At 42.9% G+C, this 26930-nt stretch overlaps 2 protein-coding genes across 3 annotated transcripts in view; one reads left to right on the top strand and one right to left on the bottom strand.

Annotated features, from left to right (window-relative positions):
- PNCK (pregnancy up-regulated nonubiquitous CaM kinase) overlaps positions 1 to 26930 on the bottom strand; it is a 267950-nt gene that overhangs the window by 141282 nt on the left and 99738 nt on the right. The gene's annotated exons all lie outside the window — the stretch shown is intronic.
- SLC6A8 (solute carrier family 6 member 8) overlaps positions 1 to 26930 on the top strand; it is a 141314-nt gene that overhangs the window by 21827 nt on the left and 92557 nt on the right. For both annotated transcript variants that reach the window (XM_033920998.1, XM_033921006.1), the window contains exons 2-3: positions 12858 to 12989; positions 26198 to 26465. In XM_033920998.1, coding sequence (XP_033776889.1) covers positions 12858 to 12989; positions 26198 to 26465 — 400 coding nt within the window. The remainder of the gene's footprint in view (positions 1 to 12857; positions 12990 to 26197; positions 26466 to 26930) is intronic.

Genomic DNA, 26930 nt, shown 5'->3' with positions numbered 1-26930 from the left:
CCTGCTCGCACTCACTTCCGCTCGGCAGGTTAGTGAGCTGCAGGCTCTGGTGGCGGACCCACCTTTCACTGTATTCCATCACGACAAGGTGGTCCTCCGCACTAACCCTAAGTTCCTGCCTAAAGTGGTGTCTGATTTCCACCTCAACCAGTCCATCGTCTTGCCAGTATTTTTCCCCAAGCCCCACTCTCACCCCGGAGAGACGGCGCTACACACGCTTGACTGTAAAAGAGCGTTGGCCTTTTACCTCCAACGCACTCAGTCTCATCGGACAGTCCCACAATTGTTTTTGTCCTTCGACCCTAATCGGCTGGGTCGCCCAGTTTCCAAGCGCACCTTGTTCAACTGGTTGGCTGCTTGTATTTCTTTTTGCTACGCTCAGGCTGGTCTCGTGCTGCATGGTCGAGTAACGGGACATAAAGTCCGAGCGATGGCAGCCTCCGTAGCCTTCCTCCGGTCCACACCCATTGAGGAAATCTGCAAGGCTGCCACGTGGTCTTCGGTTCATACTTTCACCTCCCACTACTGCCTGGATACATTGTCCAGGAACGATGGCCGTTTTGGCCAATCGGTTTTGCGTAATCTATTTGCTTAAATTGCCAACTTCCCTCCATCCCTTTTCAGTTAGCTTGGAGGTCACCCACATGTGAGAATATCATGCCTGCTTGTCCTGGGATAAAGCACAGTTACTTACCGTAACAGGTGTTATCCAGGGACAGCAGGCATATATTCTCACAACCCGCCCGCCTCCCCGAGGTTGGCTTCTTTGCTGGTTAAGTGAACTGGAGACCACGAAGGGGAGATGCGCCCTCTGGTGGAACAGGAAGGCACGCATGCGTGGAGCAGCAGAGCAAACTTTAAATCTTCAATCAAGTTTGCTTGAAAAAGCTGTCCGCATCGGGGCTCCGTAGATGACGTCACCCACATGTGAGAATATATGCCTGCTGTCCCTGGATAACACCTGTTACGGTAAGTAACTGTGCTTTTTCGCAACATATTTATGATTGAAGTTATAAAATTGTAAAACCAACAAAAAAATTAAATCTGAGAGTTATTTATTTAAAGTTCTTTAAGCTATGTATGGGTAATTGTAACAACAGTGAAACTATAGTAGATAAAATAGAATTGCTAATCAATGGAATGGTTGTGCTTGTTTTTGATTGAAAATTAACTCAAAATGCGGCTTGATAGTCGACAAGCAAATGTGCATTTCATCATCTACCATCTGTAGTCATTCCCTTTTTTTCTGATTTAATTTCTGTCAGAGCAGAAAATTCAAGTTCACAAAAATAAGAAATCCATCAGTAAGTAAGCCTTGCTTGCTTTGTTGCTCAAGTTAGGGTAACTACTGCATAAAAAAATTAAAATTACTTGTCGTTAGTTTTCAAAGACCAATCGCATCAAAGAATGAAGCTTATCTAGGTGGATGTATCTTTAAGCACCCTGACACTTGTAACATTTGACAGACTCTTGCATATGCGATGTACATGCAATCTATTTTAGTATATATTTATGAAGGGAATTTTTATATTGAACAATTTTTATTGATGATACCATAGAAAACAGCATCTAATACAATGCAAAGTTCATCATCCATTTTGTCTTCAAAGTCCCCTCTCCTTCCTCCATCTCCCCTATGAAACAAAACAGAGTGCTAGAGCCAGAAAATAGCCCAAAGACACCAACTGAACAAAACAAGAAAAAGTGTGTCACAGCATGATCCCAGCCAACTGGGTAGCAGTAGAAGCCTACACAGTAGGGTTAGCTGCAGCAACCTAACCCTTGCCCCTCCCTCTAAACCATGGGGAAAAAAAGAAGATGGATTCCAAGACCCTGGATTCTATTAGGCAGGTTCTAAAAGTAGCCACCCAGCTATATATAGTGTATCGAACTGTGTAGTACAACCCCACCCAAAGAGCTAGAAATAAATAAAACCTAAGATGAACAACAAAAAGAGAAAAAGAAAGAAGAAAAGGGAAGGAATCTGCATCCCTCTTGCATCCCCCAAGAATCTATCTGATCAATCCTCAAGCAGAGCAAGTCAAAGAATGTTTAGGATATCACTTCAAGCCCTTGGACTCAAAGATTGAATGTAGGGGAGCCAGATGGATAGAAAAAATTTTCTCCTCCTAGGGGTAGTGCGAGACCATTTATATTCTAACAATAAAAGCGCATGAAGACGATTGCACCAGGCCCAAAAAAACATAAGAATTGCCTCTGCTGGGTCAGACCAGTGGTCCATCGTGCCCACCAGTCCGCTCCGGCTGTGGTCCCTAGGTCAGAGACCAGTGCCCTAACAGACCAGCCCTATCTGTGTATGCTCCAGTTCAGCAGGAACTTGTCTAACTTTGTCTTGAATTCCTGGAAGGTGTTTTCCCCTATTCCGGTTGGCCCAGGCGCCTCAGGCCCCACCTGTGGGCGGGGTTTGAGCCGCCTGGGCCAATCAGGCCCTAAGGCCAGCCATTCAAGGGATGGCTGGCCTGCCGGGCAGATGGGCTTGGCACCCATCCATCTGGCCAACGAATCTTGCAGGTACGGGGAGGGGGATTGGGGGTGGGGGGGGGTCGAGGGGTTGGCGGGGGGGCAATCGTGAGAGGGGGGTGCGTCGAGGGTAGGAGGGCCTAGGATCCCTCCTGCCCGTATATTAGTGGGGGTGGGAGGGTCGCCTGGCCAGGAGGGCTTGGGCTTCCTCTTGCCCGATGTCGGCGGGGGGGGGTTTGCGGTTCAACAGGGCAGGTGGGCTTGGGCTCCCTCTTGTCCCAATGTTGGCGGGGGGGTCGCAGTTCGACGGGCTTGGGCTCCCTCCTGCCCGGATCGTTGTAGGGGGGAGGGGGGTGATGCATCGTGGCAGGAGAGATTGGCTATCTCCCCTGCCACGATGCGATCACCCCTCTACCGTAACTGTCACAAACCGCGGCAGGAGAGATTGGGCATCTCTCCTGCCGCGGGTCGCAGCAGTTCGAGTAGAGGGGTGATCGCATCGTGGCAGGGGAGACGAGCCATCTCTTCTGCTGCGATGGTTGCGGTGGGGGGTGGGTAGGTTGCGCGCCGCTGAGCTGATCACACTAGCTGCTATCAGTTCAGCGGGCCCTTTTTCAGCACTTATACCTGTTTTGACTTGGTCTAATTCAAAACGTATAGGTGCCGACTAGGCAACCTGTCAAAATCTTTGGTTATACCTGCTGTACGCTTAGGTCTAGGTCGGCCCACCTCCCGCCCTTTCCCTTCCTCTAAAAACGCCTCTTTTCACTGTATGTGTTTAGAGGCAGGAGAAAGGCCTAAGCTGGTTTTAGATATATCTAAAACCAGCTTTGATTATGGGTACTTGACGATCAGGCTTTTTGATCGTCCAAGTACCCATTTAGGCCACTTTTTAGATGTTTGGGGTATTTTTGATTATGAGCCCCTTAGTGTATGGAATCTAGAAGGAATGTTAACAGAATGACCCTTACACATAGAAATGAGAAGGCAGATAAAGGGCAAATGGCCCATCCAGTGTGCCCATCCGCAGCATCTACTATCTCCTCCTCTCCCTAAGAAATCCCATATGCCTCTCCCATGCTATAGAAACATATAAGTACACTACACACTGTTCTACAACAAAGCATGGAAGTATCTTAGCATATAATTACAAGGGGAAGTAGACCTGGGTTGAACATGGGTGTGTCTCCTACTTATTCACACAACTTATAGAATACTGCAAGTCACAAACGATGCATGGCACACTTAGGCATGCCCATTATACAGTCACTGACCTGGCATAAGTGGGTGCACTTATATTTAGTCACACCAATGTGGGTTTATCCTAGCGTTCTATAATGGAATCTGACAACTAGGCCCTGATATTCAGCTCGCGAGACCCTGGGCCGTGGCGATTCCAGAAATTCAATGCCATGGTTATTTTTGTCTACCTTTTCTATTTCGACTCTGTGAACATGCACGCTCTTATTTGATAAGGATCTGTATTTTGTATGTGTGACTCAATTCAGGGGTGTAGTCACAGGCAGGCCTAGACGAGCTTTGCCTGCCCAGTTTGGGCTCAGGCCCATCCACCCAGCAGTTACAAGTCACTAGCAGCAGGTCCTACACACTGCTGGCAGCTGATCTGGAAGCCTTTCCTCTTTCTTTCCCTCCTTTTTCTTCCAGCCTGCATACCTTTTCTTCAGGTCACCTGCAGTGGTTCCTACATGCTGCCCGCGGCTAATCCAGAAACCTTTCCTCTGATGCAAAACGCAAACACGTTTTGCATCAGAGGGACGTAAACAAATCGATTCATGTTTACTTGTTCCACTCCATTTAGGATTTTATAGGCCTCTATCATATCTCTCCTCAGCTGTCTCTTTTCCAGGCTGAAGAAACATAACCTCTTCAGCCTTTACTCATAAGAGTCGCCCCTTGTTTGTACATTTTCTAGTTCCACTATGGGCTCCTTTTACTAAGCTGCTTTAGGGCTTTAACGCGCGGAATAGCGTGTGCTAAATTGCCACGCGCACTAGACCATAACGCTAGCATTGAGCTGCATTAGTTCTAGAAGCGTAGCGCACGGTAATTTCCTTAGTAAAAGGAGCCCTATATTTTTTTTGAGATACAAGAACTAGAATTGCACACAATTCTCAAGATGCAGTCTCACCATGGGCATTGTGGTATTGTTTGTTTTTTCTCTATTCCTTTCCTAAGAATCCTTAACATTCTATTTGCTTTTTTTTTTTTGATCACTGAAGACTGAACAGAAGATTTCAATTAGAGAATGACACGGTGACAAAATTCATCCCCGTCCCCGTGGATAACCGCGGGAAACCATCTTCATGTCATTCTTTAAGGAGAAAGGGAAGAATCAGAGTATAATTGGGCACAAACACTGACCAGCAAGCTTTGTGTTGAAGAATGCTGGTGTAGAAGGACTGAGATTGAAACAGACACTACAGAATGACAGTCTCTGGTATCCAGAGCAGATATCGTGATGTCATAATGCCTCATTCCACCAGGGCCTAAGAGCCAATCACATCAGTGATGTCACAATGGCTTCATTATCCTTGGCTCACATAAGAATCAGAGTATGAATGGCCAAAACCACTGACCCGCAAGCTTTGCTTTGAAGAGTGCTGGTGTAGAAGGACCGAGGTTGAAATAGACACTAGAAAATGACATGGGATTATTTCCCGCGGTTATCCGCGGGGACGGGAACGGTGATGAATTTTGTCACCGTGTCATACTCTAATTTCAATGTATTGTCCATGATGACATCTAAAGTGGAACCTAGTATCGTGCAGCTGTAATTTGGGTTATTCTTCCCAATGTAACTCACTTTGCAGTTGCCACATTCAATTTCACCCTCCATCTAGGAGCCTATTCTTCCAGTCTCCCAAGGTCCTTAAACAATTTCATGCAGTCTGCAAGCGATTTAACTACTTCAGTAGAGGCACTAGGGAGCTCTGCTGTCTTCAAAGGCCAGAACCTTAGAAGCCTCTACATGTATTTTCACAGGATTGTCCTGAAAGGGTTCTTGAGTTTGATTTTCAAAATTCCAGGGGTCCTGTGAGCTTGAAACTTAATTTTGGAAAGGGCACAAAGCTGAAGATTTACCTGGGTACCTCATACCCCATGCACTGGCCCTGCCCATAGCATAAAGCCTTCAAGCCAGCCCTCTTTGCCATAAAGAGCATGAAGCCTTAAATCTCTAACTTGTATGGGCCCCATCCGTTCCTATTTCTTTATTGAACCACCAAATTCTACCAATGAAGTGTTTCAAATATCTGGATGTAATTTTTGTTAATGAATTGACTTTTAAACAGGTTATAAAAAAAGAGGTTTCAACATTCTCAAATGTATCCGATCCATTAGTTATCTTTTTGACTTTAATACCATCCATTCATTGATTGTGCTTCTGCTTTTTTCACGATTAGAGTATTGCAACTTCAAATCAAGCATTTACAACTAGTACAAAATACAGTTGCAATATTTCTTTTTAAAGCAAATAGATTTGATCATGTTTCTCCCATTTTGTTTAAACTACATTGGTTACCCAATTGATTTCAAATTCAATTCAAGCTATTTATTTTAACACACTGAGCTGTCTTTGAGCAATCTCCATCCTGTTTGGCAGATCTTTTAAGTACAACATCATCTTGTAGTTTTCCTATTTATGAGCAGTGTTTATTTGTGCCATTCCGTACCAGAGTTCATTTAGAAACAACGTGAAACACAGCCTTGTTTTTTTCAGTCACCTCTCTTGTTGAATGTTTTACCACCTCAATTGCTCAAAGAGCTGTCATTAAAATATTTAAGGCACTCTTGAAAACATATTTTTTTTGGCATTTACAGATTGATTCTGTTTTTCTTCAAGACCAGTGGATACTGAACTTCTGCTTTTAACCGTATTTTAAATTTTGTTAGTTTGTATCTTTCCTTTTTATTTGATGGAATTTCATTCCAATTTAATTAACTTTTTTATGTAAACCGCCTTGAACTGCATTCTAGTATAATGCGGTACATCAAACATAAGCAAACATGGAAGAAGATGCAGGTGTGCTTCAAAGCTGGTTCAAGGACTATGGTGTCCAGCCTGAGTCAATTTGCTTTAGTGCTCCCCCTCCCTCCCCCATGCGTCTGGCATCTCTTGTTCCCTCCCTTGATCTAGCATCTCTACCCACCAACATCTCAGCCTGGTCTCTCCTCTTCACGCCTTTCATCCTATGGATCCAGCCATAGGAGCCAACTTTTGGAAATGATCAGGGGTGCTCAACTCATAACTCACAACAAATTTTCCTTGCCCAGCAATGGAAAAAAACAAAACAAACAAAAGCAAAATACATCTGGTAGTGAATGGCAGAGTCAAGAGCAGGGCCAGGGAACATGGACAAATCAAAAACTATGGTCCTGCCACTCTCTTCCCCTCTCAGCGTGTCTCAGCATCATACTCTCTCTCTCTCCCTCCCTCCATTCAAGCCATTTATAGCACTTTTCTCCAATCAGTTCCTCTTTTCTGTCAGCCCATCTACACCATACTCTATTCCTCTAATTTATTTTAATTTATCCCTAATTTCATCTCCCCCCTCCATCCTCCCTCTGTACTTTTTAATTTTTCTTCTTCTGTATAGCCATTTGATGTTTTATATCTGGAGACAGGAAATTTAATTGCTCTACTCCCTAAATCTTTTTAACCTGTTCCGCTTCTCATTTCCCTTTTCCCAGTCTTTTATTACCTCCATTCCCCAGCTAAGTCCAATGCACTTTTCCCTAGTTAGTTGCCATTCTATGCAGGTTTGGCTCACTTATCTCTTTACTGATTCCCATTTCTCACTTCCCTCTACAGGTGAGACTTCCGTTTGTTTGTAGATTTAACTTGTCTTCAATTTGTGACTCCACATTGACCACAGGCTTAGATCATTTTCTTGCTCTGCTTTTCCTGGCTGCAGGCACATTCCTGTTTTCCGGGACTGGCTCCTCATCCCTTTTTGCACTGCAGCACTTACTCTGTCACTCACAGATTCCAGGCCTTTGGCCACCTTTCTGCCTGCAGAGTCCACTCCAGATTCTTTGCCATGGGTAAAATCTGGTAACCCTAAACCAATAGGCTGCAGGAGGAGGCAGGACCAGTAGCTTAGGAGACATCAAGTTTTTGTCCCGCTTTCCCCTGCAGCCTATTGGCTGGCTAAGGACTGTCTGACCAATGGTGTTCCCTAAGATACTGGTCCTGCCTCTTTTGCAGATTATTGGCTGGCTAAGGTTATCAGGGGGAGGGAGCAGTAGCTGCAGAGATATAGCCTTACTGCCTGCTTTCCTCTGCAGTTCTACAGTGCTGCAAAAAAATATTGGGGATGCTTCGGCACCCACAGAGCTGGTGCCTATGGGTCCATCATTACTCTCTTTTTTTTTTCCCTCCCCTTACTGTCCTGTAAACTTTATGTAACCAGGTACCCTTACCCTGAGATTTTTCCCTGCTGTTGCTAAAATCTGTATAGTTGTAGTACCAAGGGGCTTAACAGGATTCTTTCAGGGAAAGTGAACTGGTGTTATAGAAGTACTGTATAAGCTTACCTAAATGACTTCTCAAAATTGGTAAAATAAAATTGAAGAAATGTCTAGCAACGACTAGATAAGGATCATTTATAAACCCAAATACAATTTTGAGTGCAATAATTTTTTTTATTGCACTCAAAACCTCTTTTTTTTTATAATAACAAATCAGGGCCCCCTTTTATCAATCTGCTTGTGGGTTTGTTTGTTTTTTATTGCAGACCGCTGCAGTAAAAGCTCCGATGCTCATAGATTTCCTACGAGCAGCGGAGATTGCGATTTTAAAAAAAAAACCCATATGCAGCTGGATAAAAGGGGGCCCAAAAGTTCAAATTTGTTTTAAATATTTCCAATTAATAACTCACAACCCTGGCTGGCCAGCATTATTTAGTCTAATATAAGCACGTGGAGAGGCATAATCAAAACTTATGTCTAAGTCCGATTTGTACAAAGGGTGCTAATAGCCCAAAGTCGGCAGGGTACAAATGTCTATTCTCGAAAAATACGTTTAAAGTATACTTTTTTCAAAAATCGTCCAAGTGTTTAATCGTCCAGACCGCCACTACATCTATCTTTATACTATATTCTTGTCCAAATATTCGTCCAAGTCCCAAACGCCCAGAACAAGACCTTTTGGATGTGGGAGGGGCCAGCAGTGTGATGGACTGGCTGGCCACCCAGACATGTCAACAGAGTAATAGGGCACCTTACAGGGCACTGCTGTGAACTTCACAAAAAGGGTGCCACATAAACATCTCATCAGAACTCCCATATAAGTAATGTTGAGCCCCTCCAAAACTCACTATACCCACCTGTCTACAACCCCAATAGCCCTTATGGCTGCAGGTGCTACATATATGGCAGTACAGTAGGGTTTTGTTTGGCTTAAATTTTCCACCATGAATGTAGTGGTTAGATTGTCTTATGGGCTTGGGTCATCCTCTCTATGGTTCACTAGCCCACCCCCCAGGCTACTTAAGAGACCTCTGTGCAGTTCTACTAGGCTTTTCTATGGCAGGTACTGATGTTCTGGAGACAAATATATACGTTTTTATTCAGATTTTTATGGCAGTGTGAGGGTGTCAGAGTGGTCATTAGGGGGAGTGTGTGGAGGTCTGTACTTTGTGCCTGCAGTGGTTATCTGGTCACTTTGAATAACTTCTGGGCACTTAGACCTGGTTTTAGACTGCTTAAATCACAACGTATAAGTTCCGTCCAGGCAGCCTCGTAAAATTTTCAATTATCCCTGCAGTATGACTAAGTCTAAGTTGGCCCACGTCCCGCCCAAATCTCACCCTCACCATTCCTCCAGAAACACCCCTTTCAGCTCTGGGCGCACAGCAGCATTCAGAGGCCTAAAATGTCCCTGGATACATCTACAACCCCGTTTGTAGATGTATCCAGGGACATTTTAGGCACTTGGACGACCTGCCTTCTAGGGCATCCAGATGCCGTCTTGAGCGGGTTTTTAGATGTATTTCCATTTTGATTATGAGCTCCATACTGTTTTCAGTTTTTTCTAAATTTTAAACCATAAGGATTACAGATTTCCCCTATAGCAAGATCTATTTAGGGCACTTCTCAGACAAGTATGTTTGTTGTTTTGTCAATTTTAGGTAACCCCCAAAACAAGAGGAAAAGGTTTAAATTATCATCAGTCCCATAAACCTTTACTCAGAAGTCTTCAAGCTTGCTTGGAACTTCAGTTCTTCTCTATGCTTGGGTTGGTTTTCCTTTGTTCTTCTCTAAGGTGTGTATATTAGAGTAGAAGCCTGCCTAACAGGATACTTTACTGAAAAAAAGTTAACTAAAGAAATAAAATTAACTTCAGTCCCTTTGACTAAAATTCCTGGCTATACTGTCACTAATTTCCTGTCCTTTCACCACTCAAAATCACTCTCACTCTTCCATTTTCCAAACTCAGAATATATATATATATATATATATATATATATATATATATATATATATATATATATATATATATATATATATATATATATATATATATATATATATATATATATATATATATATATAGTATATCACTCCAGGGTTCTCAAAAATCATTACTTGTCCTATGAGGATTTTCTTTCTTTACTCTCCTGAGGAACTTTTATGACCCAAAAATTTATTTTATACTACTTAGTTGTAGTTAAAGTTAATTTGATGATCAGTTGTAAATTTCAGCAGAACTTTCTGAAAGGATTCAAAATAACTAGATTCAGACTTTTAAAAACACAGTAATTTTTCCTTCTCTTAGATATTAATACTAACTGTCAAAACATTTGAAATAAAATAACATTTTGTTACTGTAAACCTTCCCAGGCTTACATTCCCTTTCTAAACATACTCTCTGAACTAAACATGTGCTCCTACCCTCTTTCTCCCATTTGAAATATAAATGAAGGAAAAGTGAAGAAACCCCCCCCCCCAAAACAAAACAACAAAACACCCCCATTTCAAATCTTCACATTCAATACAAGCATATCAGCTTTATTAATTCCAATCAATTTTTCTCATAGATAACTCAGAAACTCCTACTTTTCCAGTCAGAAATATCTCACACACAGCAGTTTTACAAAACATCTCCTCTCTTCTTCACAATTGCAGAATGTGGTGAAATCAGTTAGCTTAACAGGGTTTAAAAAAGGTTTGGATAATTTTCTAAAAGAGAAGTTCATAGACCATTATTGAGATGGCTTGGGGAAATCCACTGCTTATTTCTAGGATAAGCAGCATAAAATCTGTTTTATTACTTGGGATCTAGCTAGGTACTTGGGACCTGGGTTGGCCACTATTGGAAACAGAATGCTAGGCTTGATTGACCTTTGGTCTTTCCCAGTATGGTAATTCTTATGTTCTCTCTCTAACTGTCTTCTCAACAGAAGCACTTACAAGCAGAGCCAACCAATAAAGTATAAGCTTACATTTAGATTCAAACAGTTGGGAATTCTAATTTCAATTTTTAATTAAAAATGTTAATTTAAACCTCCACTTTTGGTTTTAAACATATCGATCTAATTCTCCAACTCATAGAAAATTTTACTTTTAGAGATTTTCAGATCCCAAAATGAGCCACTTTAAATCTTGGAGACCCCGTCTGAAATTGGGACTAATTTGACACTAGGGCTCATATTTACAACCCTTCAGAACCTTAATATAATAGTTTTTATAATTTAAAACCAACCAGGAATGTTTTAAAATAAATTAAAATGTTTTAAGAGGGCTACAGCTCGCTGAACCCTCCGGAACATGAATATTAGCATTTAATATGCAAATCACGCAGGCACAATGGCATGATAGTGTCCTTCACAGCAACAACGGGACCCACCCTGGACATGCCTCTCCAGGCCTTCCCCACCTGTCGCCTCCTTTTAAAAAATTATTTTATAAATTCCTGAGGCCTCCCAGGCCTTTCTTCGGGCCTTCCCCCTCCTCTGGGCTGAATTTGAACGTGGCGGTATGATATCATTAAGCATCTATGCATGATGATATCACGCATATGATCCGGCTCTCCTGAACCCCCTGAAATAGCCTCAGTTATTGTCTCCTGCTTCAACCAAACATCAGGAAAGGCTCAAAAGTTATCTGGGATGCCCACTCTGCCCTCTCCAGCCCTCCAAAATTTCAAACATGGCCTGAAATAGGATAGGTCCACAATTGCTACCTGGGAATTCAGAGGCACCCCACCCTAGGTACTTTTAACTATTTTAACCTTGGTTACAATTACATAGGTTGCTGGTGGCAGCAGCAGCAAGAAGCCAATGGTGACACGTCAAAACCGCGTGGGACAAAAACGTGCCGACAATCGCGCACTGACATGACTTATGCACTCTGCCTTAAAACACTTCCGGTTAGCGCTCTGAGGGTGTGTGTGTGTGTGGGGAATCCTCCACTAAACTTACAAGTGTTTTGTGCTCTCGTTGGGGGGGGGGTGGAACCCCCCTCCCACTATACTGAAAGCTGCCGAATACCCAAAAAACGAAGGAAAATGGCAGTTTCCACTGTAAATGGGGGGGGGTTTCCCATACACCCCCCCCAATGGGAGCGTGAACACTTTTAAGTTTACTGGGGGTTCCCACACACACACCCCTCAGAGCACTAACAGGAACTGTTTTAAGGCCGCGCGATTGTCAGTGCCTGAGTCTTCCCTCTGCCATGTCCCACCCACAGGAAATGACATCAAAGGAGGCAGGACATGACAGAGAGAAGATCCAGAGCTGGGAAAAGGCAGTCTGTCTTCTTGCTGCTGGTGCTGGCAACCTAGGTAAAGTTTACAGCACGGTGGGTGGAGGGGCAAGATAAAGGAGAGGGAGCAATTCTGGACCAGTGGGGAAGGGGGGACAGCAAAGAGAGAGGCTGCACTGGGATTTCTGAGAAAAAGGGAGATATGTTGGACTGAGGGAGCAAGGAAGATATGTTGAATCTGGGGGAAAGGGGTGGTGGTGGAGAGAAAGCTTAACCACTGAACCAGGTGGAGCAATAGTAGTGACATCAGTAGCTGGGGATTTTGGCTGTTTTATTACCAGCACCCTGAGCCATTGCTCATCAGGTTAAGCTGGCCCTGGTGTGCTTGCATCAGCCAGCCTGTGCTGTGTAGGTTGGAAGAAGGAGACCACTGGGTGCATAGGAGGATAGATGTGACAGCGAGGCTGGCATCTTCAGATTAAAAGTGAGGAGGGAAGTATGGGAAGAAGATGAAAGTTATCAGTCAGCATGGGAAAATTTAAAGGGAGTCCATACACAAAGGTTTGCCCAGGGCCTTAAATGGTAAAAGCAGTCTTTTTTTTTCTCTCTGTCAATTTTCTTAATGTGTTCTCTGTCTTCCTTTCCCCCAGGTGTCTTCCTCATTCCCTACCTGCTGTTTGTCATAGTTGGTGGGATCCCCATTTTCTTCCTGGAGGTTGCCCTGGGACAGTTCATGAAGGCCGGGAGCATCGCAGTATGGAACATTGCTCCACTCTTTCAAGGTCAGACTTTAGTCAGGCAGGAGCCAACATCCTGCCATCTGCCCCTACTTCAGATATGGCTGCTCCTTCTACATCTCTCTAGCTGTACATTTGAACTAGGGGTGTGCAGCCCCAACATTTTCATTTTGTTTAGCTCCCCATGTCACTCGTGGGAATTCTCATTTTGCTTTGGGTTTCATTTTTTTAATTATTTTCCATTTGGGAGCAATACTGTCTGTGGTGCATACTATTTACAACAAAGGGTGAGTGAATTATAAAATTATTAATAATTGGTATTATATATATATTTAGCACTCTGGTCATGCTTATCTTGGAAATACAGAGAACAGGGAGTCTCTCCAGGTCTGTGAAGCCCCATGACATGTCAGATTTTCGGCACCTATAAGAAAATTTTATAAGCCAGACACATGCTTTTACAGATTAACCAGAGATCGGAAAGGGTGGCGGGCCTCAGATTCCCACAGTTCGGGGGCCTTATAATTCTTTACGGTGTCAGCAGATATTTTCACATTGGGGCCAGAGATAAGGAGAAAGGAGAATTGAATTTGGGTACCATGAAACCAAGGTAATACATTGATATTGACAAAATGCACATGGAAAAAGGCTATAAAAATAGTGGGAAGAAGCCCAGCGTTTGGTCTAGGAGGAAAGGCTTGGCAAACCTTTTAAACTCCATGCTGTCTTCCAGCCCAATTCAGGGTCTTTAGTTTTAATTTTTAAAAGCAAATCTTTTTTTGTATTACTTTGTATTACATTTAACTTTGTGAAGTATAGCTGCATATGTTTAATTAACACTTGATATACCGCTTAAGCATATTACAGATCTAAGTGGTTTACAATAAAATACAGGTACTTAGAACTTCCTTATCTGTCCTGAAGGCTCACAATCTAGCTAAAGTACCTGAGTAAACAATTATTAAAATAGAAAAGATATAACAAAATTCCAAGAATTCTGAGGGAAAGGTACAATTCAAATAATAAAAAAAATAAAAGATAAAAGAAATAAAAAGAATAAAAGTAAAATATACAAATAAGCTTAAGAGATTGGAGATTGAGCAAAATAAATTCCAGTCTGGTGCTAAGTCCAATCATCAATGGAGCTCCACATCTGCAAGGAAGGATCGACACAGAGAAGTGATGGTGGGCTGTGGGGCCACCCCTGCCAGAGGTGAAGGAATCAATGACTGCAATCTGGGCCCAAGAGCAGAAGGCAAAAAAACCAGGAAGAAGAGGCAGGCCACAAAAGGTCATCCGACGCTGCACACCATCCAGGCAGGCCCCACTGATGCAAGCCAACAACACAGCCTCCGTCAACCGTCCTTGGTTCCGGCTCGCCAGAAAAGTGGTGCGCAACAATCTCCGGCACCAGAAGGAAGGAGCCAACAGTGCAGACAATGCAGTCCCGCCAGCACGGAAGGGAAGCTGCGGTCCCCAAGAACCAGTCCAACTCAGTACTCCTCCCCCCTCCCTTTAACGAAGCTGCATAAGGCTTTTTTAGCGCAGGCCGTGGTGGTAACAGCTCCGATGCTCATAGGAATTTTATGAGTGTCGGAATTGTTACCACCATGGTTGGAGCTAAAAAAGCTTTACATAGCTTTGTAAAAGGGGAGGGGGGAATAATTTGTATTTACTTAAAATTTTTGATTTACTAAAGAAAAGGTAAAAATTAAAACAATTTTTATTGGCAACAGACCCTGAATTTTAAATTTTTTTTTTTTTTTTTGGGGGGGGGGAGGAGAAGCACTTTGTATGGCCAAATGAAGCCTGGTCAAGGGGAAAACAAATTTGGAGCATTTTCCTATCATTTTGAGCCAAAATATGATACAAAACAACTTGGGAATTATTTCAAAAGAATGCACATCCCTAATATTAATGTCCACTCTCTCTTTATCATTCTTTCTGTGTATTCCTCTGTCTATCCTGTACATATATAGAAGAGACAGTTCACATGGAATTAGCAGAACCAAAAGTACCATACGTACTTCTATGGTCTGTGCCTTGATCATTGGTTGGACAGATTTGGATAGACTGGAGTGGGACTTTCAGTAGTTGGGGGTCAGACTCTTATGGTCTGTGCCCTGAAAAAGGCAAGGTCAAATCAAGATCAAATATGCACATGTAGAATCACATCATATCTTATACTATGAGTTTATCTTGTTGGACAGACTGCAAGGGCTGTTCAGGCCTTTATCTGCCATCTTATGTATATTACATAGGGTTACCGGATTTTACTAAAGTAAAATCCGGACCCCCCTAGACCCGCCCAGTTCCACCCATCCCTGTCCCATTACACCCCAGTCTTGTCCCCAATCCCGCCTTAGCCTGCCCCAGCCCCACCCCCGGCTGCCTGCCAAAATCCCCAGCCACCAATGTCACTACCATTGCTTCACCTACCGAGGGGGGGAGGGTGTTGGTTGTTGGATGGCAGCCGGGGGGGGGGTGTTTCGGTTGGGCAAGAGGGACTGGGCATCTCTCCCGCTGCTGGTGGTGTGTGTCAGTTGGTGGCGGGAGAGTGTGGACAACTCTCCCGCCGCTGAGGGGGGGATTGAATGTTGTTGACGGCGGGAGACATTGGGCTCTCTTCCACTGTTGTTGTGGGTTTTTTTTTCGTTTATCCTGTGCATGTGCCCATCACTATAACTAGCAATGGGCACATGCTAATTTAGCGAGCCTTCGCTACTCTCCGCCAACCTCATTTGCATGAGTATTTTTTGGAGAATGACTCGCTTTTTTTTTTTTAATTCGCTACAATAACAACAGCGATAGCAGCCTGTCAGGCTTTTACTCAGTTTTTTTGAAAATCTAGGCCTCAGTCCATTTTTTTTTCAGTTTTGAGCTATGTGATTAATTTCATTCAACAAGACAAGATTCATTTATTGTAGCTTATTCCTGTGCCAAAACTTACAGAGTCCACGGTGTTTGAATAACTTTGTGTGAAACTCACTTAATCCAAAAGTCGCTACCTGTCAGACACTAAACTGACAAAAATGGACTGAGTTTTAGAAAAGTGCTGTTCAACTGGAGCCTTTGGAATGTTATGGAATGAGAGGAAAAGAGGGCTGTGTGCACCTAATGAGAGAAGGATCTTGGAGTGATTGGAAAATAACATGACAGGGTGGTGGTGAGGGCCAGACAAACGCAAGGATAAACAGGGAGAGGGGTGTGACCAGCAGAAAATAAGGAAATAATACTTTTATACAAATTATTGCTGACACAATTCAAAGTAGAGCTATAAAAGTGATATAGGGTCTGTACCATAAGCCCCCCCTATAAGACGGACAAACATATATACAAAGGATCTTCAAAAGATTTCTGCACTTTTATTTTTTAAACATTATTTATTAAATATCTCAGAAGCAAATTACATCACTTTTCCACATAATCACCTTGTTTTGCGATACATTTTTCCCAGCGTCCTACTAACTTCTTAATGCCATCAGAAAAAATGTTTTTGGTTTAGCGCTAAAATATGAAAGTGCAGAAACTTTTTGAGGACCCCCTTGAATGCCCAAAGTATAAAACAGGGAAGGGGGATATATGATAAAGGCAGATACCTCAGAGATACAACAATGCGCCAGAGTCAAGCAGCATTTTTTAAGTGGAAAGGAAGTAGTGGAAGGAAAGGATGTGATGGGGGGTGGGGGCAGTCAGTGGAAGTGGAGGCAGTAGAAACAGTACCACAATTCAAGAGAGCATGACATAGGCACAGAGGATCCTTAGTTTATGGGGATTGAAGGTAAAATTAGAGTTCAAGTAAAGTCTGGGTAACACGAGAGGGAGGAATAAATGTAGATATTTATTTATTGGGATGGGATGCATTAGTCGGATTTATGAAGAGATTCACCCAAGACAGTGTACAGCAGGATAGCTTGACATAAAACTTACAATTTTGTTAATAGCATTAACAATAGTAAAATGACTAAATATAAGTATAAATATATGGTAAAATGACTAAATATAAGCAATCATTGAGGTACATCTGATAATAACAACCTGAAACCTAATAATAAGGGGCATAAGCAGAAGTCCGTTTTAGGGGCGGGGGGGTCATTTCTTCTCAGCTCTTTTCCTCCCTCCTCCAACCCTCCTAGGCAGCATTGTCCTACCATTGCTGGTGGTGATACCTAAACCTTGCTAAGCAAACAGAACTGCCAGGGTTATAGATTTCCCCCGTATGCCTGCGTATAGGGTTACCAGATTCCCTCATTAAAAAAAGGGGACACATGCCCCCAGTCACGCGTCATTCCTAGGGTTACCAGACATACGGATTTACCCGGACATGTCCTCTCTTGAGAGGTCATGTCCGGACAGCTTTTCAAAACCCGGCGCTTTGTCCGGGTTTTGAAAAGCAGATTGCGTAGCGAGGGGCATCTGCGCACGCGAGGATGCAACGCAGTACGCGTGACCTCATCACATCACATCCTCCTGACAAGAACAGGCTGAGGGGGGGCAGGGCTAGGGGCGAGGCTGGTGCGTGGTGTTGGCGGGGATGGGTGGGCCTGGGGGCAGTTCTATGGGTCCAGGAGATGAACTCAGTGTCACGTTTTGAAGCCTGATCGGTCGTGTTTTTAAAAGTCTTCTTTGTAAATCTCCCTCTTTTATTTACAGAGTTTTGATCCCCTATACCCCACTTAGATCTCTTAGATCTATTGATCAACATCTTTTGACAGTCCCTTCTTTAAAAATTATAAATACACGGCAAAATTCAATCTTCTCCGTCACAGCACCTCAAACCTGGAATTTACTTCCAATCAATATTCGTGATGAATTAGATTTGGTTAAATTTAAAAGTAAGCTCAAATGTTTTCTTTTTAAAGATGCATTTGACAGCTGAGATAACCAGTACGTACGACCCGACCAAAGTTTTTTATAGATCTCATATGTACTACTTTGGCCTCCATTTGTTCTTCCTTTCCTAATGTTGTTTACCATAAATGTTTTCTTTAGCCTTCTCAAAATTGTATTTCTTTCCCTTCTCCTTCCCCTTTGTACCCCATGTTTGTCTTAAGTGTTTTGTTTTCGGTTTTTTTTTTTACATGAAATTGTCAGTCTCCCCCTATTAACTTATGTTATTATTATACTATGTACATCACTTAGAATGTTGAAAAAGCGATTAATCAAATATTGAATAAACTTGGAAACTTGGTGTCACACCCTGAGGCAGCAGATTTGAGAAACGCTGGCCAGCTGAAGATAAGTTGAAACAATTTTCATCTATCTTTTTTCATGTCCTCAACAGTACAGCAGAGTCTTTTCAATTTCAATGAAGGTTTTTTGCCGATGAGGTGATCGCTCAGCCACCTTTAAACTATCACCACTTTTCAGTGGAGGTGGGAGGGCCCTTGCCTGAGGCTTTTTCCTTCGCTTTTGATTTGTTGCTGAGTCTGTGCTGTCCTGCCATTATCAAACTTGACATCTATGCATCAATTGAAGTATAATACCAATGAAACACTTTAAAGGACAACTATTAGAACATTCAAATTAGAGAATGACATGGGGACAAATTTTTCCCCGTCCCTGTTCCATTCCTATAAGCTCTGCCTTAACTGCACAATCCTCGAACACTTATGATTTTAAAGTGTTTGAGGCATGTGCAGATGAGGACAGGGGCAGGAAAAGAACTCGCCGGGATGGGATGGGAAAATGGGTTCCTGCGGGGATAGGGAAAAAAATGTATCCCTGTGTCATTCTCTAAATTCAAATAACATAGATATGATGCTAACTCTGAAATTAAACAACTTAATAAGTACACATTTGCAATTCTGTTTTATTGCAAATTGCCATGATGTTTTGTAAATAAATACAAGTACAAAAACTACTTATATTTCTGATTTTCCTAAGAAAAGCAGGAATTACAAGTTCTTACATGCTGGAGGGTAAAACCAGGAGTGGATCGTGTGTCTCTGAAAAGACGGAGCCAGTTGGTGACTAGCTGCCTTCCATATTATCCTCGGCTCCATTCTCTTCACTGACTTCCCATTACCCTGTTCTCAGTCTTCAGAGGGACACAGGAAAATCTGAAGTCAATAACAGAACAGATCTTTTTCTTCTGGCATTTACTCTTTACACAAATTACAGTAAATGGTATTGAGATAAGGCAGCACACCAGGAGAGAATAAAGGTCAAACAGGCAGAAAAAAAAGAGTGCCTAAGAACACACACGGCAAGAGACAGCTATGGAAATAAAATGACTCACTTAAAGTCAGAGTCAGTGACTGAGCTAATACTGGAACTCTGAGGGACAGGGAGATAATGTGACTCCCCCCAAAAATCTCAGGAAGGACATACAAAACTCCTAAAAAACTAATGAATTATGCCCTATTGGAAATCATAGGAGGGACCTACCTAGACACTACCAGGTCCACCCACTGCACTCATACAAAGACCCGCTCATTCACTTAACACACAAAAAACAAGAAAAAAAGTGGAGAAAAAGCCTCAGTTCATCATCATATGGCAAAAAAATCCACTTATAAACATCCATTAAACAAGGTCCAAAATGTATCAGTTTACTCAGCAGTGAAACCACCTCAAAAAAAAATCTAGCACGCCAAATTACAAAACTTCAAAAAATGTGAGTAAAGCAAGCAGCACATATATGAGTCTCAAACATTTAATGGTAAGCAGGAAAAAACAAACAAACACTTAGCTGCAGACAGTGTGCAGGCTGTCTTCCATGCATCCAAAAAGTGCAAGCCTGCCTGGCGCCGCAGCCACTCTTTCCCGACGGGGAACCTCCGTTTCGCTGAGCTGCATCAGGGGAATGATTCCAGCCTACTCCACCAGCAACTGTAGAGGCTCTCCAAGTGCTCCAAAGCAACCAGTCTTCAAAATGGAGTACAGACTCCTCCCCCTTCCAGTCAGACCAATCCCCAGCCAGCTTCAACCAAAGAATGCCGCCCACTCAATTCGGGCATTTAGCCCAGTTGGGTGGACGGTTTGTAGATTGTAGATCCATCTTTGTTCTCTCTGACGTAGCTGACGTCTCCAGTCACCACGTCTCACAGAGCAGGGGAGATGATCAATCACCACACACTGCAGTGAACTAAAAGCATGTTGGGCTTCAAGGCAGTGCACCACCAGGGGTTCTTCCACTCTCTTAGTATGTATACATGACTTGTGCTCCAGTAATCTGACCCTCAATTTCGGTGAGGTCTGTCCCACATATAACAAAGGACAGGGGCATATGATGATGTAAATAACCCCCTCTGTAATGCAGGATGTATTGCTCTTCAGCCTAAACCTTTGTCCTGAAACCGGATGCACAAATTCAGTGATATTTAACATCAGAGAGCATACAGGGCATCCACCACAACTGTGGTGTCCCCGTTCACCATTCTGAACACCCTCCTTGTCCACTGCAGGTAACATATTAGGGCTCAAGATATCACATAGATTCGTGTTCCTTCCATAAGCAAAAAGGATCCTAGTATCCTGAAAAAGGTGCTTAATGGTTGTTTATAAGTGGAGTTTTTTGCCATATGAAGATGAACTGAGGCTTTTTCTCCACTTTTTTTTTCTTGTTTTTTGTGTGTTAAGTGAATGAGTGGGTCTTTGTATGAGTGCAGTGGGTAGACCTGGTAGTGTCTAGGTAGGTCCCTCCTATGATTTCCAATAGGGCATAATTCATTAGTTTTAGGAGATAATGTGATTCACCAAGGTCAAAGAGAGTCAATGACAAAGCTGGGGATAAAGTGACTCCCCTCAAGTCACACACAATCAGTGACAGAGCTGGGGATTAGAGCTGAAGCATGGTGAAATAAACTGCCCCCCCCCCCCAGATCAAGCACAGATAGTCAGTGAACGGGGGTTTAAAAATGACTTTCCAGTTTTGGGGTAGACAGAAAGTCTTTTGTCCTCTCCTTAGCCCTAGACTTTGCAAATGGTAAAAACGCTTTTTCACTGTGCAGCAGAGCGTAGCCAGGGCCTGCTGGAATTGCTTTATAAAAATGTCTGACAAGGTAACTAGTGAGTGTATCTAGAAGTGCCTCATAGGTAATTGAAACAAGGTTTTTAATGACTTGTTTACCCATCCCCCCTCCCCGTGCTCAGCTTTTTCTTTGGCATTTCCTGGTGGTTTGAGAAGAGAGAGAATCCCCATGCAGGTGGGGTTCTCTTCCCCCCTTCACGCATCCCCTACCCTTTCTCTTCCCCCCTTTATGCAACCCCAACCCTTTATTCTGCTCTTCCTATATTTAAGTTCTTGTAAACCGTGCCGAGCTCTACATCTGTGGAGAAGATGCGGTATATAAACTTAAGGTTTAGTTTAGTTTAGATATCCAGGAAAACCTAGACATCTTTTTTTTTAGAGGACTGTCTGGGTGCCCGAATGGATTTCAAAAACCTGGAAGTTTGTCCTGGTTTTCGAAGGCCCCAAGCTCGGGGTTGTGTCTGGAGGGCCTCTGAGCATGAAGTTATTTTCTTGATGAATATGAATTGTGTATTGTAAACCACTTAGATCAGTGGTCTCAAACTCCAACCCTTTTCAGGGCCACATTTTGGATTTGTAGGTAGATGGAGGGCCTCAGAAAAAAATAGTTAATTAAAGAAATGACAATTTTGCATGAGGCAAAACTCTTTATAGTTTCTAAATCTTTCTTTGGCTAAGTCTTAATAATAATATTGTCATTTATAGCTAAAGAGACATATGATTAAGAAGCTGTTTTATTTTACTTTTGTGATTATGATAAACCTACCGAGGGCCTCAAAATAGTATCTGGAGGGCTGCGAGTTTGAGACCACTGGCTTAGATCCTTTTATAACAGTCCAAAGCAAACCAGCGATCTTGCCATGTATAACTCCAAATGCAAAGAACTAAACTTTGATATATAGACACTGGGGATATCTCAGAACGCTACTCTGAAAGATATCAGCGTAGCAGCACTCCTCACTGAGTTCACCCTGTGTATATCAAACCTAATATTTTTTCTTTTTATATTTTATAGTTCAACTCGTAACTTGTCATGAAAATTTTCTTTAAACATATTAATTTTATAAATATTTCTTCATCATTTTTGCTTATAAAAACTTCATCTTATTATTAAAGCATTCCATTTTCAAAAATTCACTAATGGATAATGCACTTATCTTATATATATCAACTGTGTGGCCGCACTGTTCCCCACCAACGCGTTTCGCCTTCTTCTTCAGGACGAGGCTAGTGCTGCAACTGTTGGCTTACACCATTCCATTCTGCAGCCGTTCTAACATTCAAAAATATTAGGTTTGATATACACAGGGTGAACTCAGTGAGGAGTGCTGCTACGCTGATATCTTTCAGAGTAGCGTTCTGAGATATCCCCAGTGTCTATATATCAAAGTTTAGTTCTTTGCATTTGGAGTTATACATGGCAAGATAGCTGGCTTGCTTTGGACTGTTATTTAATACTTGCCACAAAGCCATTGATTTCTACTTAGATCCTTTTAGGCTGTTATGTGGTATGTAAAATAAACATGTCACACACATGCGCATAGGGTTACTAGATGCCCAGATTTCCCCAGACATATTCGGGGGTCCGGACGGCTTTTCAAAACCCGGCACTTTGTCCGGGTTTTTGAAAAGCTTCTGACGTCGGGACGGCATCCACGAACGCGCGGATGCAGCGCAGTGATGTCACGCACACGCGCGCAACTTTATCACGCCGCATGCGTGGATGCCGTCCTGACGCACAAACATGTTAAGAGGGCTGGGGGGCGGGACGCAGGTGGAGCTGGGCGGGCCTGGGGGCAGGGCCATGGGTAAGGATTTTCCTTCAAGAAAATCTGGGAACCCTATATGCAAACGTGCAATGTCATTGTGTTGCATCGGTGCAGGCTCAAAGGCCCTCCTAATGTGACCCTGAGCTCTGGAAAGAAGAGATGAGGTTCATGGGGGGGGGGGAGGACTACGGTAGAACAGGGCAGAGTGGGGCGGGGTACATGTCCTCTTTTTTTAATGAAGAAATCTGGTAATCCTACACACAGGCATTCAGGGGGAAAATCTATAACCCTGGCAATAACAGTTGCATGTGCTATATCAGTGGTCTCAAACTTGCGGCCCGGGGGCCACATGTGGCCCGCCAGGTACTATTTTGAGGCCCTTGGTATGTTTATCATAATCACAAAAGTAAAATAAAACAGTTTCTTGATCATATGTCTCTTTAGCTATAAATTACAATATTATTATTAAGGCTTAGCCAAAAGGAAAGACTTATAAACTATAAAGAGATTTACCTCATGCAAAGTTGTCATTTCTTTAATAAGACATTAACTATTTTTTTTTGAGGCCCTCCAAGTACCTACAAATCCAAAATGTGGCCCTGCAAAGGGTTTGAGTTTGAGACCACTGTGCTATATGCATGTAAACAACTACAAACAGTTCAAAACACGGTGCTAAGACTTATCTATTCACTGAGGAAACACGACCACATCACGGCGGCGTATCTAGATTCACACTGGCTCCCAATACAAGCAAGAGTACAATTCAAATTCTACTGCCTACTATTTAAAACCATAAACGGAGTCAGCCCAGCCTATCTAAACAACCGCCTAATCCAAACTACCTCAACCAGACACAGGAGAACTCACAAACAGTTCACGCATCCCCCAATCAGAGGCGTCAAATGAAAAAAAACTGTACGATGGCCTTCTAGCCACACAAGCAGCAAAACTAGACTACCAGCTCTCCAATTTACTGATAACGACTCCAGACTACAAATCGTTTAGAAAATAAATAAAAACCATCATATTCAAGACATCCTTGAAGACAAACTAACACCTTAAGACTCATCCCAATTCTCTGTAGCATCTCGCTCTACTCTTCAATTCCTCTGGAAATGGCCAGATAACTTCTTTTGTAATCCGCCTTGAACCGCAAGGTATTGGCGGAATAAAAATCACTAATGTAATGTAAATGTTTAGAATGCCAGCAAATATATATGTGTATGTTCAGCTAAGGTGTACCAGGTTTTAATTAAATAAAATTAGAACCCATAGCCCCACCCCCAGGACCATCCAGTTCCGTCCACGTCACGCCCCGGCCCCTCAACCTGGTCCCAAAGAAGAAGCTTTTCAAAACCCAAACAAGGTGCCGGATAAATCCTAGTTAAGATCCTGTCTAAGTGCTATTCTGTATACACCCATTAACTTACACAGCAGGTATTTTCAAGGGAGCGTACAAAGGGGTACAGCATAGGCAGGATACAGGTAGAGGTCCCACTTACACCTGTACCTTACAAAATACTGTAAATTACACTTTTTCCTTTCCGCATTTAGGTGCTCATACTTAGCTAGCTCGATGGCCTAAATATTGGGTTCATTAATACCAAGGGTTACCAGACTTTCTTGCCCCAGTCCTGCCCACGGTCCCAACCCATTCTGCCCCCAGTCATACCCCCACACAAACCTCGTCTTCCTTTAGTTTGGGCCATATCTGGAGGGCCTCCGAGTATGCGCAGATGTCACGTGATGATGTCGCACGCATGCATGTGATGTAATCGCATCACATCCACGCATGCTCGGAGGCACTCCCCAGACGCTGACCCGAGCTCAGGGTTTCCAAACCTTGGACACACTGCGGGGTTTTGGAAATCCGTCCGGGCAGCCGGACAGTCCTCTAAAAAGACTTCCTGGACATCTGGTAACCCTAATTAACACCTGCTTTTGAAAACATCCTATAAAGGAAAGTGGGTGCCTATGTTGCTTTATATATGGTGTCCAGAAAATTTTTTTTCCAAATAACCCCAAAACGTCCTACTGCAGCAGAAACTTCTGCCCGAAATTTGAGAAGTTGGAGCTCCAGCACACACAGCTCACAAAACAGTGGGGTTCTTAATTATTGAAATCACAGAATTCGTTGAGCCAACAGTTCAGGGGCATCGAAGACATTGTGAATGCATCAAGGTTGAAGAAGGACACTTTGAACACAAATTATGAATTAACTAAGAAAAGAATCCATTACACTAAAGTATTTTCAAAGGTCATAGTAAATGTTTAAACAATTGTAAAGCATTTTGAAACTATGTAAGGGGCCCTGTTTGTTTTTTTTCCAGACACGGTGTAAAATGCTCACACTGTGCACCCTCCAGACGCCCAATTCTAGGTGCCCTGTTGTAGAATTGCCCCCACGCTATCTAACATGCCACCAAACCCGTTCCATATTCACATGCACATAGCAGGGCCATTCCTGGTTTTAAGACATCCCATCCTGTCATGAGACCTGCAAAACTGATTTCAATGGGGAGAATTTGGGACTGCAAACACCACATTGCCAGTCTTTTTCAAGTAAAGGGCCACATTGTGATTATGAGAAAGCTCTGAGGGCCACCAAAAGATTTCAAGCTTACACATATTACTAATTGTGACTATCTTGACCTGCTTGTTCAGACTGGGTATTAAATATTCAAAATTCCCGCTGAGACTTTGTGTCCTTTTGATGACTTGTGCTTCCAGACTCGGGATTGGATGGGTGAGGGGTTGAACATTTGGACTTCTGCTGTTTATTTTGGCACATATCTGCAGTTGGATTGTCTCGATTGTGATTTTTTGATATGTTGATGCTTGATCTGTTGATGCTGATGGGATTTGTGAAGGGGGGGGAGAGTTTGCTGTTTCTTTGTTCGGTTGTGGAAATTTCACTTTGCATACTTTATACTGTTCATTGATAATTTTTTTCTTAATAAAAAATATTTTTTTTCTAAACATTAGAAATTGATACTGATTCTATCACACTTCAAGGATAGATTTTTAAAACTCACTTTATTTTGGATTGTCAACAGTAGCAAATTTCTAGAAACGAGACACCTGAGTAACACTTAAACGACTGTTTGCAATTACTATATCAAGCGACCACGATATGGTGAGATCTGTAGAAGAATCTGCAATAGGAAAGTATATCCTAGGGAAAATAGAAACATGAAGGCAGATAAAGGCCAAATGGCCCATCTAGTCTGCCCATCCACTGTAACCATTATCTCTTTCTCTCTCTGAGAGATCCCACGTGCCTATCCCAGGCCCTCTTGAATTCAGACACAGTCTCTGTCTCCACCACCTCTTCTGGGAGACTGTTCCATGCATCTACCACCCTTTCTGTAAAAAAGTATTTCCTCAGATTACTCCGGAGCCTATCACCTCTTCATAGATCAAATAGTTATGGAAGGCAGTGAGTGTTATTGTGACTGTATGTATGTACTAGAATAATTTCAGCTGTACCTCCCTTTTGTACTCTGCAGGCATTGGCATTGCATCTGTGGTCATTGTCTTTTTCTGTAACACCTACTACATTATGATTCTGGCGTGGGGTGTCTACTACCTGGTGAAGTCCTTCAATGCCACCTTGCCCTGGTCCACTTGCGGCAACCCCTGGAACTCGCCTGACTGCGTGGAGATCTTCCGGCATGAGGACTGTGCCAACGGCAGCACCAGTGCCAACTCCACCTTTGGGAACCTGACCTGTGATGAGTTGTCAGAGAAGCTCTCGCCTGTCATTGAGTTCTGGGAGTAAGTCCATCTGTCTGTCCCAACCTTGAGGATGATAGAGGGAGAGATAGGAGGGGAGGGAGTGTAAGAAGGAGAGAGACAGGTCGTCTTCACTATAGCAGTAGAAACATTGATGACTTCTGGATAGTTATACTTCATCAACAATTCATATGGTGGTTTGTTCCTGCCCTGGAAACCTGACAGTGTCAGTTTTGAGTATATAGGTTCCCTTCTTTTGATATGGCACTGAAAGTCATTCAGGGTCATATGAGGGATGAAGAGGGATTGAATAGGACAGTGTTCTTCAGTGCAAATCCCAGGGGTCAATGGTGGCCCTTGAAGACCTCTGGGATCCCCCCCCCCCCTTGTCTTTCTAGGATTTTTTTTTCCCTGCTACTCTGCCTCTCTACCTAGGCTCAGGACAGAAAAAAGAAAGTGGATAGGGGGGAAGAGCTGCATGCTTAAAGGATGAGACATTTCTCAGTA

Source organism: Geotrypetes seraphini, chromosome 1, assembly GCF_902459505.1.
Source record: "Geotrypetes seraphini chromosome 1, aGeoSer1.1, whole genome shotgun sequence".
NCBI classification, from domain to species: Eukaryota; Metazoa; Chordata; class Amphibia; order Gymnophiona; family Dermophiidae; genus Geotrypetes; species Geotrypetes seraphini.
Note: the sequence above shows the minus strand (reverse complement) of the source record. Positions and strands in the feature narration are given on the sequence as shown.